The sequence below is a fragment of the Zerene cesonia genome, chromosome 23 (assembly GCF_012273895.1).
Source record: "Zerene cesonia ecotype Mississippi chromosome 23, Zerene_cesonia_1.1, whole genome shotgun sequence".
Lineage (NCBI taxonomy): Eukaryota > Metazoa > Arthropoda > Insecta > Lepidoptera > Pieridae > Zerene > Zerene cesonia.
In genome coordinates, this window is record NC_052124.1 from 57,053 (window position 1) to 78,597 (window position 21,545).

A 21,545-nucleotide genomic window follows, 5' to 3' on the forward strand; every position below is an offset into this window, starting at 1 on the left:
TATCATAAGGACGATTCACAAGTAACTTTGCTAATAATCGGGTTTAATGACATTACAGGTGTAGCTCCTCTTCCTCAATGCAACGTTAATCGTAATCGACTCGTACGTCTGTGTAAACGTGAAACCAGTGCTTTAGTGTTTACGTGGTTCGAACTACACACTACGCGTTGCAGGTAATAATCGAAAAAATATTAAATAATATCTGTGTATTTTTGGCGGGCACATTTCTTGATCTCTTTTTATAATTTGTTAGTTTAATATATTATTTATTGACTATAAATGTAATAAATAAGAAAAAAAACATGAAGAATCAGTTTAGTAACTTTTATTTAATATAAATCATAAATTTTTTATTTTTATTTAAGGATCATGTTATTCTAATTGTTGCTACTAAAATGTTTTTTTATATCTTTTTAATATACCGTATATTTCTTAAATTTTTTTGGTGCTTTACTGTTGTGAACTATTGATGTATATATATATTTGTTTACTATTTGATTATGAATTTTTGTGTTCAATTAGTAATTGAAATTGAAATTTTATTATCAGAATTTCTTGAAATTTAAATTTTTATTAAAATTAAGACTAAGGACAAAACAATAGATACTTTTTTAAATTTTACACCACGTTGAGAAACGGAACCTTTTACGAAATACGTTCGTTAAACTTTTACTGCTTAAATAATTGTGTCATGGTAGTTGCACTTACACAAAAAGATTATTTTTAAATGACTATCGGGGCAATCTTTAGATAATACAAAAAACATCAAAAGTCACAAATCTAATTTAAGACTCTAATAATTCTATAAAGAATCAATTTCAGTTACTAGGAATAACCTCAATAAATAAATGAAGTTTATATTATTTTATGACAATATGTGGTCGGAACTTAATCTCTTCCATAATCGATTAATATAAATCTTTAACACATAAGCATAAAGATGCTCTAGTTACTGCTCGTAATCGTAGATATTACCTATAATAAAATGTTCAAATTTTTATCTACTTCTGAAACGCAAATATTAATAACAATAACATAATTTCTTGCGTAATTAATATTTTTAATATATAATAATAATTAGTGAAACAACATTTCACTAATTATTGGCCATAAATTATTTTAATTTCGCGACAATCATATATAATATAAATAATATAATCTTATAGAATTTTTCCAAGCTGCGGTTACATAAATATGTCAAGAATATAAATAAGTCTATACGTAGAAATTCTCCGACTAGAGCTTTGATACTCTATTATTATTTAAAATGAAACCCGCACAATAATTGGAGAGATTGGAAAGATGGAATATCCGTTACGGTACGATTTTCACCGCGCAAATTGGATAGAATTTTATCTTATAGGTACATAAACTACTTACAAACAATTTCTATACAAAACGTTATAGACAATTTAAAATTCATATTTTATTTTTAAAATAGGTTAATTGTTGTTGCATGTTAGTACAATGAATATTTTCAATAATAAAAATATAAGTTCAAAAATGACATATGTACTTAGTATTTATATAATTTAAATTCTTATAAAATGCTGTATTGAGAAGAATTACCTGCAAATGATTATTATTTAAGGTAAAAAAAGTAATCTCTTTGTGCGTTGGTAAACCTTGTTTGTTTTTTTACAATCAGAACTACGAGTTATATTGGTACTATCGGAAAAACGGTAAATTCTTTGTGTTTAACGAATTTTTTACATTTTAATCCGTATCGATATCGTCCTTATCGATGGAAATAAGTATTCTTTTTTTATTTAATCATTTTGGAAATAACTTTCATAATTTTAACTTACTTTTTTGTTATAAATAAAAGTTTAAAATCATTTAGATTTTGCTTCAAAGGTCTCCAATACGATTATAAGTTTTATAACCTGAGCATCTAAGTTTAAATACACTTTATTAATTCCACGTTTTGTTAACAAATTTACAGTTTAAATAAATTCCTCAGTCTTCAATAGACCAAAATAATAGAACCTCAAATAGCCTAAAGACCGTTGACCGACATTTGTTCTATTTCTTGTTTGACGAGAAATCGTCGGATCGTTTAAGGACAAGGTTTAATACACAAAGAAAATAAAATAATTTAAAATTACCTTCAAACTTGTATGTACTAGGGACTTTATTTTTTTTCTGTAAGGGGCACGGTTTCTATGTCGCAGTGAAAATCGCGTGCGAACTGACTTAGAACAAGATCAGATACTATTTCACTGGAACAGTTATAACAAATTGTAGGTTAGAAACTTAGTTCTTTGGGTTTCATCAACTTTACTTTGGCTTGCAATATATTTAATTTATACATATTATATTTCTGTAAAAGCCCGTTTATTACTGAATCTTTCGACATTTAGGAATCATTAGTATTTATGTTGTTAATTATATAATAAGCTGATAAATGTTGATTTTAGTATTAAAACAATCGTTAAATACTTTTTAATTATTTATTTTATGAAACAGTCAGTGTAAATCCTTAAATCTTTACAATTTTATCTAGATATTTTTATGACTTTTAATGGCTTTTATTGCCTTTTAATTCTGATTAGACTGACCATAAAACGCACGAGCCGAACAAGCGAGCCGCAGCAGCAGTCAGTAAGTACCAGGACATGATCTGTGGTATTAACTTATCCGTGTCTGTGGCCAGAACTGAATTCTGCCTATTTAAATTGGTTAGGGCAAAAGATCTGTGATCCTTTTTCAAATCGAGGTAAGAGATCGAATAGAGAGATGATTACAGATCTTTTCAGACTCTAGAGTTGGTAAGTCTTCGGATTTTCGAGAAAATGTTAGGATTTCCTGTAGCTCGGGCTTTGACAGTAACATATAATATATAATTTGGTCGTGTAAAACATCCCTGTTTGTTATTATTTATCTACCAGACTATTTAATTGTCCGTTAACCTAATTAGTGTTACTATATTTAAAAGATATTGATTGTTATGTTATGTTCCTGTTATAGGACTTGATTTTATTATAATTAACGTTGCTGAATCTGAATTTCCTTTATTTCAGGACCACAATTGCTAATGATTTTGTTATATTTTCGAAGCTTGTGATAACAATTATTATTTGCATTGAAAAGTAATGTTTACCAATTCATCACTGTCCTGAATGATACAACAACATTAACTAAATTTGTAATTGTTTTTTTTTTTTGTTTTTCTATAAATCTTAATATATAACGATCATTTACAATTATATATACATAAATGAATCGAATTATATATACATAAATGTGTTGCTAAGCGTAAAACTCGAGTTTTTGTAGGTAGGGTAAGGAAGGTGCTAATGGCGAGAAAAACGTTCCACGGGTGAAGCCGGGGCGGATTACTAGCATTCTATAAATAAAAAGTTCTTTTCAATGTCATCTGTCCATACGGATAATTTGGGTTATAATGAATATATTTATTGTTGATTCTAAGACGTTGATTTTGTAAAGTATACCTATAATGTTTTCGAGTTAAATGACAATGTTATAATACATCTTCAATAATTACAGTTGCCGTTTGTGTTTTATAGACAATTTATTTATTAACATAAAATTTACTTCTGTATATAATAAATAGCTATTATTGGAGTTGTTAAATGCAAAATTATTTAAAAATATCAGTGAATTCTTTAACAAAATTGAGTTAAATTATAGCAATATAAGTGTGGTATTTATAGGACTATAGGAGTTTTTCTGTAGGTACTTCATTTTCTTTGAACTTTTAATCCAATTTACGCATCCTTGGTTATATTTTGGTTGACATAGTTCACGATACAACCTTGCGCTACAACCGAGGGTTGCCAACCTTCATAACCACTTGTGTTTTCTTTGCAATTACTGTTTAATTAAGAATTCCTGAGCCCTGGTTGACACTTCATATAAAAATATTGCCCGTAAATGAATGGATTCATATATGCGTTAAACAAATTAATTAAAGTTATTTTGTAGCATTCTCCTGTAATTATAACTCTTAAAACAAATTGAATAATGTATTCACCTAATACATTATTGAATTTGTTTTAATATTCATACATATTTTTTTCAAAATCTGCCCAGTGGTGTTTACGTGATTGACGAACATTCAAACATATAAATAAATATTAAAATTAGTCTTGGGGCCTATGAAACATCCATATTTCACAGCAATTACTCTATTTAAAAAATATTTTATGTACAGAAATGGTCTGATTTCTATTTTATTATATGTTGGCGTCAACAACTATACCTTTTAAGTATACCTATATAATAGTTCCCACTTTTAAATTAAATTTGAGTAGATGAATAGAATTCGAAACCTGCACAAATAAATGACTGAAACATGTCAGTTCGTAACGGTTTTTTTTTAGCGTAAGATGGGAGTTTTTTAAAGATTCGTGTTTTATAAGTATTCATGTACCTATTCCTAATTTAATTTTCCTACAACTCTGGATGGAACTATAATGAAGTTGTTTTAGAACTTAGATAGTCGATGGTCAAAGCAGTGAGTACTGTTAATTAATTATTATAGTATCTAGTTTATATATAGCATTCCACATAAATTACAATATTTATCAATGGATACTAAGTAAACTTAATCTATTATGTATGTCGAGATCGGGATCTGCCGAAAAATTCAGATACGTAACATAATTTTGCATATAATTTGACGCATTATTATTCTATAAATTATTAATATATCGATGTAAAACCTTTGAATTGTGTAATGGCCATTTCCGTTAAAGCCTGACGGACGTTTGGGAAAACTAAATTCTTGGATCTAGATAAGAATAATGCATTTTCAATTGCAAGCAAATAATTTTTTTTTATTTATTAATGTTTCGACTATTTTCAATATAGCCATTTGAACCTAAACACAATATATTTTCTATTAATATAAATACAATCTTATGGCGATATATATAATACAGAAAGGATACATGAATGGATCACGGATGCCAATTTGTGAGTATGAATGGATGGATGTTTGTTAGCCTTTCATGTAAGAACTACAGAACAGAATTTCATGAAACTTTACAATAATATAGCTTATACATCAGAATAAGACATGAGCTACACAAATACTTGCTAATGCTTGTGGGTTCGTCGAAGGATGAAACTGCGCGGCGCAGCTATTTGTTGAATATAGTTATACTTAATTGTTTTTTGTTATGTTAACAAAAAATTACAATTTATGTGTTTATGTTCGTGCTTTTAATATGAATAAAAGGATCATGTTTTGCTAAAATTTGTTATGTAAATTCATAATGATTATTAAAATTCATTCATGGCTAATTTATTATAATTATTTTATGACTTTAATCATTTGTACAGGTTATCTATTTAAAATATATATCTACGGTTTACTTAAGCAGGAAATGTGTATAAATGTTTTAAATATAAAATAGTTGTAATTAATTATCCAAAATTTGTATGTATCGAAAGTCATTATATTTAATACCAAGTAGTTTGTAAGAAATAAGAATGTATGAATATTTGTTACTATTTCACGCAACAACAAGTGATAGGTATGAAATTGTCTATAATCTGGATGTGCACATAGGCGTCCCCCCCTTCTGGTGAGCTTTCGTGACATGTAATTCAACTCCCGAAAACGTCCCAATCTTAAATGAGGTTTTTTAAAATGTGAGTTATTAGTGTAAACGAGTTGATCCTTTAAATAAAAGAAACATTTTATTTAAGAGTGATTAATGGCTGATTAAGTCAAGTATTAACGATTCACGCAAATAATGTCATTTAAAAAATTGTGTATGGTTTACCCAGATTTTAATAAAGAATCATATTTTGGAAAAAAAAATTCTCAATTTATAACCGTTTTCCAGCAACTTTAACCTGTTTGAGATAAAATGCATAATTTTAAAGCCTCACGTAATTAATGGATTTCTCCTTTTTTTTAAGTGGAGAATATTCATGCATACCCACGGCCCGGGAAAAGGAGCCCGCCCAAACTGGATTCCCCCTAAATCAATTTGGCTTAAGCTGAATATTTAAAAAAAGGAATTGTTTTGCAATCTGGATGTTTTAAAGTCTATCTTACGACATATTTAAATACTTACAATTACTCGTTAGTAATTTTAAAGCTAGGCTATCTATTTCTAGTTAAAACATAAGTAATTTCAAACGGTATAGGTAGCTATTTTGTCTTCTATTTGCCACTAACCGTCAGCAAATAAGTCGTGTGTTAGCAAATGATTCGCACTTGCTCAATTAGTGACTTACGTAGTTCGTTTCGCAACAACATTTGTTATTACTGCAGTCATTCGTTCCTATAGGAAAAACAAGAAATTTTCTTTAAATTAAACATATTATTCGATTATTAATCAAATAACGACAACGCATGGTTTAAATATTTTTGAATAAGTTACGTTATATCATAGCTAAAATAAGAATAGTTTTTAATCGATTATGATAAAAAGAGGTAAGTAATCCATTTGGCATAAACAGCATCGATGGTTATACCTTCTACTGTTGTGACTGTGCGAAATAACTTGCGAGGTAATTACATTGGAATAAAATAAATAATCCCAAAATATAAAGTATATAATAAAAATTTAATAACTAAAGCCCAGAGTTTAATTTACAAAACAATTGATGCTAGTTAATAGTTATATTATGTTTCAAATATCACTCATACAAGCCATTAATATATAATAAGTGTACGAGTTTAATTTATGCCTACAAGCTATGTATAATAATACTTTCAAGGATGACTCTGTGTGTAAAATAAATTAAATATAAATAATTAAACACTTAATACCTATTTGCTTGTATTTTAATATACACATCGCATGAAAAACAAAGATTTCCAATACACAAGGGCATGTTATGAATGTAGGTAAAGTAATATCGTTCAAATTTTGCCGGAATGTGATAATATCCGTTGGATCAAAGGCAATTGTAAAATTTCTATGCATTCTTATTAATGAAACTGGTTATATCGGAGGTTCTGGATTACACTCATTGTTTGCACGTTTCAATTTTTTGTTGTTACAATAGTCATGTGCACATAGGTTATAGGTCCATGTCATTTTGTTTTTATAGATGGTCATAATTAATGAATCTTATTTCATTTTAACCTTTGATATTATGACTTTAGTTTCTAATTACATTATATTTTTTCGATTACATAATCATCACTCAAGGCCATAAAAGTCAATTGCGACTGGTGTACCAGTGTACACTATCAGTGTGCAGTGTGACCCAGTGTCACTCTGACACTGGGTCCTTTAATATTTATTTTTTATTTTTTATTTCCAGTTGGTATGTACCTCATTATCGGCAGGTATCTGTCTTTTCCTGGTATTTTGGAAAGTTTACACGGGTCATATCAAGATAAACATTTTAGATATAGGTATCTAGTGCATACAACTTAAGACGCATTCTTCCATGCCTGCTCTCAATAGAAATTTACTCTGTCACATGTATTCCTGGTTTCCATTAATAATTAATACATACATTTTGAAGGAGACATCGCTTTACTCATTAGGCTTTTTGTTGATAATAAAACTTATTGTTTTGTTACAGACGTGATAGAACGACCATGGGGACTCTATTCAACAATGTTACGAAATACTACACGTATGTGAACGATGAACTCGCAGGTAAATGATAGTTCAATCAACTGCACATTAATATTTACAAAATCCATTACTATGGTAAATAATACGAACGCAAGTCACAGACTAAATATTCAATGTGAATTAATTTCTAGACTATCTGTTCGCACTATATAAGTAGTACTCGATGGTTATATGTTAATTTTTATGGAATCAAAGTGCTAATTTGTAATGTGGGAGTCGAAAACTCTTCGAGTTGGGCCAGCTCGCACCGGGATAGGTACTACAACCCCACATTAACATGCTGCGATTTCCCTTGAAAGTGGGCTATGCATTCGGCACTAGCTTTGCGAATGTTCACGAGCGGTGATGATCGCTTGCCATCAGGCAAACCATTAGTTCAGTTGCTTGCTGTCATTATAAACAATAGTTCTAGCATATCCACAGCGTGTAATGTAATTAACTCATTATATATATATATATATATATATATAATATATATAATTTTAAAAGATTACACATTGACTTGGTAACAAAACTGAAAACAACCATAACTTGACATAATAAATACTTATTCATTTATGCGGGTAAAATACAATGGCTGTTTGATAACAAAACTTGCTGATAAAAGCGGTATTTTTCTTATCTGTGGTCAGCCACAATTTTTTTATAAAAAAACTAGTGATTTTTGGGAATATACATAGATATGCTATATCTATTGGAGGGTAGAATTGACATATTTTAGATGAGGTCATATACTTACACATTTAAGATATGACGTTGGTAAGAAAATAAAATGTATAAAATTAAAATCTTCCATTTTAAAGTTGTATTATATATACCAAGAGCATTAAAAATTCGTGTAATTATTATTTAAATTTATATGATATGAATATTTTAATTAAGTTTTTACCCTGGAGTCGCGTAGAAGAAAAACATTATTAATCTGCTATAGATAAATGACTAATAAATTACATGAATAAGCTATAAATTACTGTTACCTACATACTTTTTAATAATAACTTTATTATTATAAAATATTCAGTAGGATTATTTAACAGAAGTGTTTTTAAAACTATCAATTCCATGTTTAAACTTCTTGTACTGTTCAATATTCATAAAATTATGTCGCCAATCGGAATAAGGAATAACACAGATATCATTATAATAAAATATTAGGCAATACGAAATCCTAAGTCGTCCTTATATAAAATTTGGTATAGAGATTTATAGAACATGCAAATAAACCAATTTTAATATATACATGAGGTTTAAAAAGAAGGAGACGAAGAGTTGTGCGGCAGTGTTGAATTTAAATAAAAATGAAACTCTCGGTGGTAAAATAACAATAGGGCTTGAAAGTTTGGATGAAATAGGTTAGGTTTATATAAATGTTTCGTATTTTTGCGACAAGAGACATAATATTAGAGCTAAATAATTAATATGATAGCCAAAACCACTATTCCGCGCGCACATAATCGCGGGCACAGCTTTTGTATTTGAAATCAAATTGTTATCTTTTTCAGATCCTCGAACAAATAAATTTTGGTTGGTTGCTAATCCCGTACCGATTATGACAATAATGTTCTTGTACCACCGGTTTGTTAAAGTATGGGGACCAGCATATATGGCCAACAGGCAACCATATAACTTGAAATGGGTCATCGTTGCCTACAATCTAATGCAGATAGCTTTATGTGCACATATGACATTTCAGGTAAGCGATACTGTGTCATTAAAAAAATTCTTCCGATCGAATTTAATTTTGATACTATCGATGAAATATAAGTAGTAAGTCATGTTAAAGATTAATATAATTTGATTCAAACACAAATACACCCTTTATTTGATCATTGTTTGCGAGGATTAATGAAGTCAACTTCCATAAACGCTTTGTCATGACATCAAAAAAAAAAAAATGAACCTCTATGTATTTTTCTCGTATATCCTTTGTTACTGTGAGAGTGTGGTAGATGGCTGGATATATAGACTCATACTAATAATATAACTGAAGAGTTTGTATGTTTGAAATTTAAGTGAAAATTCATTATATCCGTCCATTTATCAAGTAAGGCATTAACATCGAGTACGACGTGGGCGAAACCGGGATGAGTTAATTACATAGCAGCGTTTTTATCGTTGTTTTTTTCAAGCAAAAATAGGCATAATCAAATAAATTTTAAGTGACATAAACATTTCCGGATACTAGATCTAGTTTATAATTAAAAACATATTATTATTAACGTTTTATTAACATATCTTTTTAGAGGCTTACTTGTGTGTCCGGTTGAGCGGAATAATCTAGCAGATTCTATATGTTCTAAATCTAATATAAATCGTATCCATTTGAATATGTCTAATAAAAAAACAATTTGAATAATAATTATCATATTATATTGCAGTGTATCACCTGGTTATACTTGCCGGGCTATTATAGTGTTTGGTGCCAAAAGATTAATTACGACGACAACGAGGTGGAAAGGCTTATAATTGAACGTGTGTGGCTCTATTATTTTATCAAGATCGTCGATTTACTAGACACTGTGAGTAATTAGTATTTCATGTTGTTAAATATCGATACTATTCGTAAAAACAAAAAATAGAAATATATCGTATTATTTATTTGATTATTATAACAACAATTATTTTTAAAACATCTTGTAGTTAAATATAAATACTGAAGGATACCTATGTATAATTAAATAGAGGGTTATATCCAGAGTTTAGTGCTCCTTGAACATTCCTTTGTCCTTTTGTAACAATGTCAAATTGTCAATAAACAAGGTAAAAATATTTTTGTTCTAACAAAACTAAATAAGATGATGTAATCTCAATATAATTTTTCAGGTATTTTTCATACTACGTAAGAAATTCTCTCACGTGTCCTTCTTACATGTTTACCATCATTTGGGCATGTGCCTCCTTGGATTCATCGGCACGAAATATGTGCCAGGTACGTTTTTAATAATGTTGCAATAATTACTTATTTCACTGAAGCTCTATATCTAAAAGTACCTGCTTGTTGTATGTAAAATCGGGCCACCTAGCTTATGGTCCGCATGATGGTAAACGATCACCACCGGACCAACAGTCACAGACAACACTCTGTATGTGGTAGTCGAGCACGCTTCGGCACGAATTGGGCCAGCTCGCACCGGGGAAGTACCACACCCCCACAGAAGACCGGCGTGAAATAGCATTCTGCTGTGTTTCGTTCGGTGAGTGGGGGAGCCGGAGGCCCATATCCTTTTCCTTACCCTTCCCAGTCCTTTCCTTTATTCCTATCGCCAATCTTTTCTTAATCCCTTCCCAAAAAGTCGGCAGTCCATTTGTAGAGGCGTAAGGTCTGCAATGGACCTTATGCCTCTCCAAGTGTTTATGGGCGGTGGTAGCGCTTACCGTCAGGCGTCCCACCAGCTCCATTGCCGACTGTAACATAAAAAAAACAGTTCGTCCTGTTGCGGGCTCGACTCTTTATTTCTTTTCTGTAAAAAAATCATCTATAGGTTCCCCTATCTGTTTTGAGAACGCATCCAAGTATAGTTGTTCGTATATTTCTCAGATAACTATTTATGCCTTGCCTTCGACATTTGAACTTTTAGGACCTAGACAATTTCTAAATGTATTTTTTTTATACTGATTCTACTGATTTTAAGGTGGACACGGTATAATGCTGGGCTTCATCAACTCCGCGGTACATGCGGTTATGTATTCGTATTACTTAATTTCTATATTAAGGCCGCAGTGGGTACAGGGATGGTGGAAGAAATACATCACACAACTGCAAATAGTAAGTTTACATATTATCTATCGAGTATAGACTAAGATATACCATCTACTTATCGCACGTTGAAAACGGCTTTAAATAAAATAATGAAATGTAAAGCTTGCTACTGAAACAGACTTCCATAATAGTAGTTTTAATTGCTTAACAAATAAATCTTTACACTTTTAACTTATTTAAACGGTATTGGGTCAACAAAAAAGGTGCATTATATGTTTATAAAGTATAGTATTAAGTATATTATTGTGGTTTATGTACATTTTACTTTACGGGCTTTTTCTTTTTTTTCAGTTGCAGTTCCTGCTACTGATTCTGCACTTCGGACATATAATATTCGAGCCATCTTGCGGATACCCCAAATGGGTTGCTTATGTATTCTTACCGCACAACATTTTCATACTTATCCTATTTTCTGATTTCTACGTTAAGGAATACATCCTTAAGAAGAAAAAGGAGTAGATGTAGTCTAATTAGGATAATATTGTAAAGTAGTTATAGTTTAAATATATTTATTATACTTTGGTTTTTGTCTTATTTTCTTTTACCACTTCACTGGGTGTAAAACAACATCTGATGTTTAATGTGGCATAAAATTTTGCTATCGTTTGGCATCCTTTCTTTATCTTCAAAAAATCCAAAAAAGATATTAATATGTTTTTATTGCTTTTTATACTTAGACAGAAATTAACAAAAATAGGAATAGAATAGTAGAAAAAAAAATTATTGCATTTAACAGAACAAAGTATACAACTTATCCTTATACTTCAATTATTAAAACTTTAATACACTAGCCAGATACCTACAAACAAAATATGGTTAAAGATACGTATGTCCCACGTTTTGTTTATTGAAATGCTTAAGATATACCTACCTTGAGCAGTATAATACTCATCCATGTACACATTGTAATATTTCGCTGATTAAGGAGCTCAAAGCATCTGCTGAAAAATATTTAGAAATAAAACTCCGGTAATGCCATCTCATCATGATACGAGCTCCTATTGGTAATACTCGTGTAAAAAACAATAGGTTTTTGTTTATTTCCAAGAAACATTTGAGGTTCGATATACGCACAGGCGAAGAAAGTCACGGGCAGAGCTAGCTATTTATACATTCTATTATGGAATTCTTAACGATCTATCTTGAATACATAATATAATTATTTGGGTTCATGTCTGAAAAAATAAAAAAAGCACCGTTCGCCGTAGTACACTTGGGGGTTTGCGTATTCGTACGAATTTGTGAGTGACCGCCATAATAGTAACTAATAATGTGAATATCGATGAATACCTATACCACATATAATATAACAATATAATGGTTAAAAAATAAAGGAGACTAGCGCCTTTGCATGATATCCTAAAGCATGTCATACATTTTTCTGCTTTTTTTTTATTACGTGAAGTCAAAGCATTTTAAAAGACATTTTAGCTGATACCCCTTCAATTTTATGTAAGAGTCAGTCAAAACATAATAAACCATTATTTAACTCATTCAGGTGCTAGTCTGCTATTCTTTATGACATCGCATATGTATTAAACTAAAACACCTAAAATGAAGCGTTCACAAAAAAAAAAAATCTAAATAAAATCAGAATATGTTGGGCCATTTATAGCAGGCCAATATAATATAAAAAAGTTTAGTTTCACCAAAATACGATTACACCTTTTTGAGCGTCCCTAGTGAGGCTTCTAAAGGATCTAGTGAGACAGAAACCATCCTAAAAAGTGAATTTACGATGCTAACTTGCTTAATACAAATTACACTTTCTTAAATTTAATGATGTGATGATGATGACAGCCAAATTAAGAGCAGTATAATATGCGTATACGTATAACCCATAACATATTTTGGATTCTGGCAATGTTCCGTTAATGTGTTAACCAGATTAAAAAAAAAAGATTGACATTGACATTTGTATATTGATATAGGTGGTCAAAATGGCATTATTCATTGTCAAATGTCAATTAATGAGCAAAAACATATTGTATGTTTATGCTTTATTAAACTTTAATTATTTTATAGCGATACAGGGAATGTTATTAACAAAATGAGTGAGAGTCCATCGCCGTCTAGACCAGGGGAAGCCGCGTTAAAAAACATGCATATATTGAAGAGTGAAAGCTCTGTGTTTAAAGTCCCTAAAGTGCCTAAAAAGAAATTTATTAAAAAAACTCAAGTTCTAGATGAGGAAGATTATGTGGAGGTTCGTGAGTGTTTTAATGTAATCATAAATATCTTTATAGTTTTGCTAATCATGAAGAAAGACATATCGTATGAGAATCGAGTGTTTGCATTTGAAGACATTTAACATATACATAGAATTATATACACTATCATACCTGGATATACCCCTTATTCATTGCGATACTATGAAATCACATCACATAGTACATATTATATAAAATAGATTGTAAATCAAACGTATTTTGATAAATTGTATGTAATTTTTTTGCAGGGTATATCAAAAATAATACAAAGAGATTTCTTTCCTGATTTGGAAAAACTCAAGGCCCAAAACGACTTTTTGGAAGCAACTGAAAATAAAGATTATGCTCGGCTTAGACAGATTGCACGAAAGTACAGTGGTTCTAGACCACCTACCGAACCTTGTAAGTATGTCAAATTCATACAAAGGAAGAATATGCAATGTACAACTGACCTGCTTAACTTTGACTGTTATGAGGAGAAATATTATTTCCTATTATAGAATATGTTTAGTGCTCACCTTATTACTTATAACCTTAGTAAAAAAATGTGTTATAAATAGGAATAATTAAATAATTGTAAATATTTCAGATAATTCTCCAGCCACATTTGATACACCTGGTGTGGATCGACCTCCTTCACCTTCCGATGGAGATTTGAGACTTTCGAATATTAACTTAACAAACGACACATGCAAGGACATAACAGATAATCATAGTTTAGGTGATTACTTTTTGATAAGTGTAGATTTTTGTCCTAATAATTAATTGCTGTACCTAATATAACGGTAAAAGACTTGCCATTAGTATTTCCATCACAGTATCACAATCATTATAAACATTGTTTTTACTACAACTGCAGGATTTATTTTGTTAAATTCAGTATTATAGATTCATTTTCCATATTTCTCATAATAATGTTATATTATCTTCTATCTTTTGCCCGTGCCTACCCACACGGAGTAAAACCCCTTTCCCCCCCTTATTTTCCTTTGATGTTATATGTCATATAAACCACTTGAATCACTCTAGGCATACAGACCGGGGAAAGCAATATTGTTTTGTACTATTAAGTGATAAAATTTCAGATTCTTTTCTTGCACATCACACAAGTGAGGACAATGCAAGCTATGACCGAGTGATAGCTCTAGAAAACAGAAAGAAAGCCGCCAAGATTGCGTCTCAATTTGAATCTGAAGTATCTTCGGCTGCAATTGCTGATGCTGCACTTGCTTTACCATCTATAGAACAACAGGCTGATCAGACTGAGAGACCACATGAGGTAGGTTATTAAATAAAAAAAGTGTTGTTTGTGTGCATAATATTAATTTGTTTCTTTTATATCGATATTGAAAGAGAGAGTGAACATAAAAATATTATTGTAGTTGGATACGTGGCGGTATCGAGCGAAAAATTACATTATGTATGTGCCCGATGGGGCGAAGTCGCAGACTCCGAGTGCGAAGCCCGAGCTACAGCACCACAACACACGATTGCAAGTTCAACCATTTGATTATGCTAAAAATAAGGAAACTATAACTGCTATTGCGAGATCACAAGTAAGTCAATTATACTCATCACACTTCACACTAATATTATAAATGTGAAAGTTTTTTTATTTGTATGTTTGTCCGTCAATCGCACTGCAACTACTGAACGGATTTTGATGAAATTTGGTATAGAGACAGGGTACACTCTTCCTAATTCATATGTACGACGAGAGAGGTCGGGGCGGACACTAGCTTCAGTGTGTTAAATCAATCGTAAATAATGTTTCAGTTCATAATTTGTATTGTATAGTATTATTATTGTGTGTGAATAGCTCAATTATTCGAAAAGTGTATACTAATTTTAATTGAAACCTTTTAATTCGTTTTATTTTAAATAAGACGAATAAATATGTACGAATGAAAATTTGTTTATTTAATTAAATTATTATCCTTATATATATAAAAAAAAACACATTATCTTCAGGACGCTCACGACAAGGGCAAAATAGGAGTAGATGGAGTTAGCATATCGGGGGAGAAAACTACCGGCCAGTACGATTTTGTGGCCACACCCTCCCCTAGACCCGGAGACGGGCCCGACGAGTCGCCTTTGATGACCTGGGGAGAGATCGAGGGTACACCTTTTAGATTAGACGGTGGTGATACTCCGCTGCCAGCGTGAGTACTGCTTTAAGTTAAATATTGAAACGAGACATTATTTGAATATATATTATTGTTTTTACACTTTACAATTATTTGAATGAAAATAAATTCTACTTATAACTAAAATTATGCACTTTGCAATAAGAGTATAGAGTAGTGTGAAATAATTCTTATATATTATATGCACAGGCTAACAATAACATGTTTATAGAGAGGGGTGATTGTCAGAACTAGGCAAAGGTTAAACAGCTCTTAACATAAATAGAATAACCAAAATCGGTTCATCTAGTAAAATGTTTTGAGGAAACAAAAATAAAAAAAAAAACAGTCATATTGAGAACCTCTTTTTTGTAGTCGATTGATAAGAAATAAACAAAAATACGCATATAATATAGCGTCATGTATCAGGGTCTATTAAAACAGTGGATCTTCCATTGGTAATAAGGTGATAAAAAAAAAAGAACACAAACATATAAACAAGCAAACGCACCTTGTGCCTGTCCCCGCAGTGTGGGCGCGGGCGCCGCGTACCGCATCCTAGAGGGGGGCGCGCGCGAGCGGCTCGCCATGCAGCTCGCCGAGCGCGTGGCGCGCCGCCGCCGCCCCACCACGCCGCGCCGCACGCCCACGCCGCAGAGGTAATACAAGCCACACTAACTACTCCTACACTAACTATACAGACACATTGTGCCTTTGTTAACACTTCCCACCCCGTTAAGATAATACACACTACACTAACAACACCGACACACTGTGCCTTTGCATTGATATACCTGCGTCAGTTAACCAATCATATTATATTGCAGTTGCTGTTATTTTCATGTTGAGTTTACTCCCACTTCACCTTGGATACACATTAGTATACTTACTTGTTTCAAGCGTCCATTTGGATTGTTACCGTAAAACTAAAACTGTCATCTTAACAGATGAAGAAACATATGTTGTATGTAAAACACTAATTTAAGTTTCTAATAGTTTCAGAACGAACACGGAGCGGCTAGCTAGCATGTCACCAGCGGCAAGGAAATTGGCGGCAAAACATTTATTATCACCTCATTTAAAACTCACTCCAAATGATATGGGTATCACACATACATTACCCAAAACACCAACACCTAGAAGACAATTGGTGGCCACACCTAACACTAATAAAACTTCATCTACCACAGATACTGCTACAAGTACAGATAATAATTTAACAGATAATCTTTTACAAATTAATGTAGCGAAAAGAACACGATTAAAAGCTCAAGACTTTTTCGTTTAATAATTTAAAATTAATTTACTTCAATGTCTATGATTAAATGTAATGATGAGTTTAAACAGATTTTTATTTAAAAAAAATTGTTAGGTAAGCGGCATACGAGCTATTTATATGCTAATAAAAGATATTATATTGTTTCATAATTTTATTTCTTTAACAAACTTGTTAGAAAAATATCTTTTATAGTCATTTTAATGGCATAGTCTGTTAATTATTATTTATTAAACGGAAATATTTAATTATTTCATTTATGCACAATAATTGCGCTACGCAACATGTTTTATTTAATGCTTTTTGTATTTTTTGAATACATAACTGCTTATTACTTTTACCTATTAAGTTATATAACATTAAAATCTTGTATACCCTCAAATAATATAAATAATAAATATTAGAAATGCGAAAGTTTGTAAGGATGTGTGTGTGTATGTTACTCTTTCACGCAAAATCTACTGAACCGATTACAATGAAATTTGGCACGTAGACAGCTGGACGACTGGAGTAACATATAGGCAAATTTTTCCTACGGAATACGGACTATAACACTCAGAGTTAATTTATTGATGTCTCATGCCTAATGCCTTCTTAAAGCTTATATTATTCATATTTAATGGTAATAAAAGAAAAACCCACACTATCTATAAAAAGTTGTTATCCTTCTTTAACTTATGACATTAAAGAGGGATGGACTCCGTCTAAAATACATCATGCAACATAAAGCTTACAACTTTTATAATAATTAAGCATTTACTACATTGTTTCATTTGAAATGAATATAAATATCAAAAAATAAATAAATAACAACTTCAATTATAACAAAATAATGCGTATTTACATATTTGTCTATCAATAAAGGAAACATTATTGTCGTTGAATACAAAAGTATTATTTCAAAGATATAAATTGGTCCCATAATTACTGCTTAGTCTAAGTTAAATTTATAATCTCGGTCGTCCCAAAAATAAGAGTTAACTAACATAGATACATATAAATATTAGTCTTCATAATCTCCAAAAGGTAACGTTTACTCTTACTGTATTGCATATCTCTTTGAATAAGATTAACAACCTACGTGGAATAGTAATTACGAAATATTATATCAATAGTTTTCTCTTAGTTTTCAATAGATAATTAGAAAGGTAAAATTTCCCTGTACCATGGTACTGGAGGCTTTGGTTTCCAATATTCGCTATTGGGCTTCAATTTTGTGTTATCTACGGGATCTTCTTCAAACATATTAACAAAAGATGCGAAGTAACCGAATCTAAAGAAGGCTAAGTACGGGAAGTACCTCATAAGAAGAACACTGAACCTGAAGTTCAAGTTAAAATACAATCGTCCTAGATACGTGGTATAGATGCATCCTATGATTGAATTGATCGCCATTTTACGTTTTGCCGTTAAAGTCAAGCTCTTGTACTCTGGTACAGACTCAACTTTGTCGTAGTCATGTAGGTAGAGGAGGCGTTTCGAGTGGCAGGTCCCTTCGACGAGTGGCTCTGGTAGTAATGCATTGACTTCCACGCCTGAAAAATATATTTGAGATGAATATTTGTCAAGGTTAAATTTAGACTAATTAGTTAATATTTGTAACAATGAACAGATTGATTAAACATGTCGTATGCACTTATGAATCTGACTTATATGTTTGTAAAAGCTATGGATGCTATGAAGTAAATATTAAATGTTGCTTAATGTAATTACCTGTGTCTTCAGGTTTGCCCTTTAGAAGTGTTCTTAGGCGATTTTGGAAGTTATTTCTGTCACTTTCGTTGTAAATGTAGCCTGGTACATCCGCTATATACTTTGCCCAGTAGAGCAAACCGTCCACATCTATCGTAGGATTGACACACCACATGCCGTCCAACATTACCCTGGCCATATGTTCGAAATATTCTGGAACATTCTCCATACAAGGGGTGAACACGCGTTCGAGCAAGATCTGGCACACTTGTCGAGTTTCCTCGAATGTTGGCCGGCAAATGTTGTATCTGAATGTAAAGAATATTTCGTTATTATTTTTGTTCAATACTATAGTCGATAAAATTCAATTTTGAAAAATATTTTTTTAAGGGCTGAGGGAGGGAGGCATAATTTTTTTATTATGGCTTTTATATGTACACAAGATTTATTTTTGCTGTCTACAATAAGAAAATAATGTATATTATTCCGCAGATGATTGGTTCAGCGTTTTTTTTTTCAAAAATCAATAAAAAAGTACACAAATGATGTTTTGGTTTTTAATATAGGTGTATTTAATTTTTAGTTACATAGCATTAAAATGCTTTATAAAAAAAATCGTGTCGGTATTGTTTTTATCAATTTTAGTTTTAGTGAAGATATTACTGATATAGCTAAGTATAAGTACATTACTTTTATAAATTTAACCTAATATCTTTGGTGAATACAGCAATTTACTTACTTATCTTCCAGGCCAATAAGATGACCGACAGTTCTCCAAAAATGGTTGAACGCTTCCCAATCACCAGCCTCTAATTGTCTTATTCCAAATTTATCAGGCTTCAAAATGGAAAGACCGATGAAACCGAATTGTGTAAGGGCCAAGTCTCTTTGCGAGACGGTTCCCAGACCTTTAGATTTTGCTCCTAACCCCGCTTTAATATGTCGGATACGTACTGTCCGCAGGGATTTCCAGGATCTGAAATATATTTATTTATTAAATTGATGAACGTGACAGTTTAACCAATAATTTATAATAATACCTAGCTGCACGCCCGGATAGTCATTTAACCTAATTAAAAGAATATAATCTTTTAAGTTGGATCAAACTGCACGTGGTGTGAAAATTTGATTAAGTAGTAGATTCGGTTGAGTAGTTTAGGAGTCCATCGCGGACCAACAATGTGACACGTAATTTATATATTTTATCAATCAATCAATCATCATCTCAATCCCCAGTCTTATCGATTTTAAATCCAAATTCTTTACCACTGAGCTACCCCTCCTATGCTAATATGTATATCTAACGTTTATTCATTGTAAATTTCAACTCAAATCAGTGTACATTTAAAATTATTGTATTGTTTATTATTATTAATTTTATACTCACATGCTTCCTGGTTTCAAGTCATTCTCAAACCAGGACAATGTATGAAGCACTGTAGAGAGATATCTTCTATACGCTGTGAACGGTGAATTCGACCTTCGTGTACTAACGAGTACCTTTAGTATAGAAGGCACGGCAAATACCATGACTAGTCCAAGTAGCATAGAGGAGTTGAATTGAAAGCAATGGTCCCAGTAGAAACGGCGTGCTCTAGAAAAAAAATTACAAATGAATTAATTTTCCATTCTATTTCCACCCGATGGTTGTAAGATTATTACATGCTAATGGTAGGCAGATGGAATGGCGTTGTAAGTGAAACGCGGTATGAAATAGGTACACCAACGAGACGAATTATTATTACAGTAAATTTCTTGTACAAATACAAGATTTCGGAGATAGTTTATACTGCGATAAATCGTATTTAAAATAAATAATTTGATCAGTATTGTTTTTATTCATAATAATCAATATTATATATATTTATATGTCTACACGAATATACAGTTTTTAGTAGGGATAAAGTGTTAGAAAACGTGAATGTTGAACTTTGAAACTCCGCGCTACCAAGCGAGCGAAGCGAGTGTGCTGAGGTAGCGGCTAGCGAGTGCCAGAATTCACTTTAGGAAACCGGAAACCAGTATAGTATAACCAACTAAAAAAAACCTCAGTTGTAACCGTTTTAACTGACTCGCTTGTGACAATCGCGTTTTAACAAAGGCGTTTATTATTTACCACTAGTTCAAGCCATGGGAAATGTCTTTAATAACGAAAATGGGGTTTTAACAGTTGTCGGTAGACGGTAGGTAGTCTAAGATATACAGTAGCTACATGCTAACGGTGGATTATGGTTTGTCTTAATTTTGAGAAAATAATAAATTCTCTTTTAAATTTAAGTCATATTGAAGCTTTAATGATAACCTTGAACTAGTCAAAGGAAAACCCCGCGTAAACATGATGTTACACCGCCGCGCGGTATAAAGTACAGTATACGCTTCATCACTCTTTAGTCTCCTTACTATCTCCAGACACAAAAATCATATCATAAAATGGCTTCATAATTCCGAGGTGAAATAAAAACGAACAAACAAATATACCAACACGCTTTCACATTTCAGATATGATAGTATACTCGTATAGCATGTATACACAGTGCCATAATAGGAAAGACAAACTCACTTCCGCATCTATAATATTAGTAAGGGTTGAGAAACTTACTGATTAAACTTTTTTTCGTCGTACCATTCTGGTAATGTCATCTCCAGTTCCTCAGGTTTCTGTGTGTCTGAGGGCTGCTCGGTGGCCTCTTTTGTAAACAGCCCATCGATGAATTTTTCCACTGAAAGTTAATGTCCAAGAAAATGTTATTTATATGAATAAAGAGGAAATGCGGTTATATGCTATGTATATTGTATGGTTTTTTTATGTCATAGCGCGCAACTGAGCTTGTGGTTCGCCTGATGGTAAGCGATCACCACCGCCCATAGAAAGAAGGGTCAGGAAAAGGAAAAGAAACGGGC

At 31.6% G+C, this 21,545-nt stretch overlaps 3 protein-coding genes across 3 annotated transcripts in view; 2 read left to right on the forward strand and 1 right to left on the reverse strand.

Annotated features, from left to right (window-relative positions):
- The first annotated feature begins 12 nt into the window (after nucleotides 1-12).
- LOC119836246 (elongation of very long chain fatty acids protein-like) lies at nucleotides 13-11,859 on the forward strand. The gene is made up of 7 exons (XM_038361522.1): nucleotides 13-173; nucleotides 7,522-7,598; nucleotides 9,080-9,270; nucleotides 9,956-10,096; nucleotides 10,401-10,506; nucleotides 11,210-11,343; nucleotides 11,629-11,859. The coding sequence occupies exons 2-7, from the start codon at nucleotides 7,538-7,540 to the stop codon at nucleotides 11,794-11,796; spliced, it is 801 nt and encodes a 266-aa protein (XP_038217450.1). The 5' UTR covers nucleotides 13-173; nucleotides 7,522-7,537; the 3' UTR covers nucleotides 11,797-11,859.
- Nucleotides 11,860-13,260: 1,401 nt separating this feature from the next.
- On the forward strand, nucleotides 13,261-17,099 carry LOC119836299 (splicing factor ESS-2 homolog). The gene is made up of 8 exons (XM_038361590.1): nucleotides 13,261-13,543; nucleotides 13,796-13,949; nucleotides 14,137-14,268; nucleotides 14,633-14,826; nucleotides 14,930-15,103; nucleotides 15,519-15,712; nucleotides 16,207-16,335; nucleotides 16,673-17,099. The coding sequence occupies exons 1-8, from the start codon at nucleotides 13,388-13,390 to the stop codon at nucleotides 16,962-16,964; spliced, it is 1,425 nt and encodes a 474-aa protein (XP_038217518.1). The 5' UTR covers nucleotides 13,261-13,387; the 3' UTR covers nucleotides 16,965-17,099.
- A 355-nt stretch (nucleotides 17,100-17,454) lies between these two features.
- The window catches only part of LOC119836270, an 8,884-nt gene continuing 4,793 nt past the window's right edge, over nucleotides 17,455-21,545 (reverse strand). Inside the window, exons 2-6 of the mRNA XM_038361557.1 lie at nucleotides 21,244-21,364; nucleotides 20,032-20,238; nucleotides 19,384-19,620; nucleotides 18,666-18,952; nucleotides 17,455-18,487 (exon numbers count right to left, since the gene is read on the reverse strand). Coding sequence (XP_038217485.1) covers nucleotides 18,093-18,487; nucleotides 18,666-18,952; nucleotides 19,384-19,620; nucleotides 20,032-20,238; nucleotides 21,244-21,364 — 1,247 coding nt within the window. The 3' untranslated portion in view covers nucleotides 17,455-18,092. The remainder of the gene's footprint in view (nucleotides 18,488-18,665; nucleotides 18,953-19,383; nucleotides 19,621-20,031; nucleotides 20,239-21,243; nucleotides 21,365-21,545) is intronic.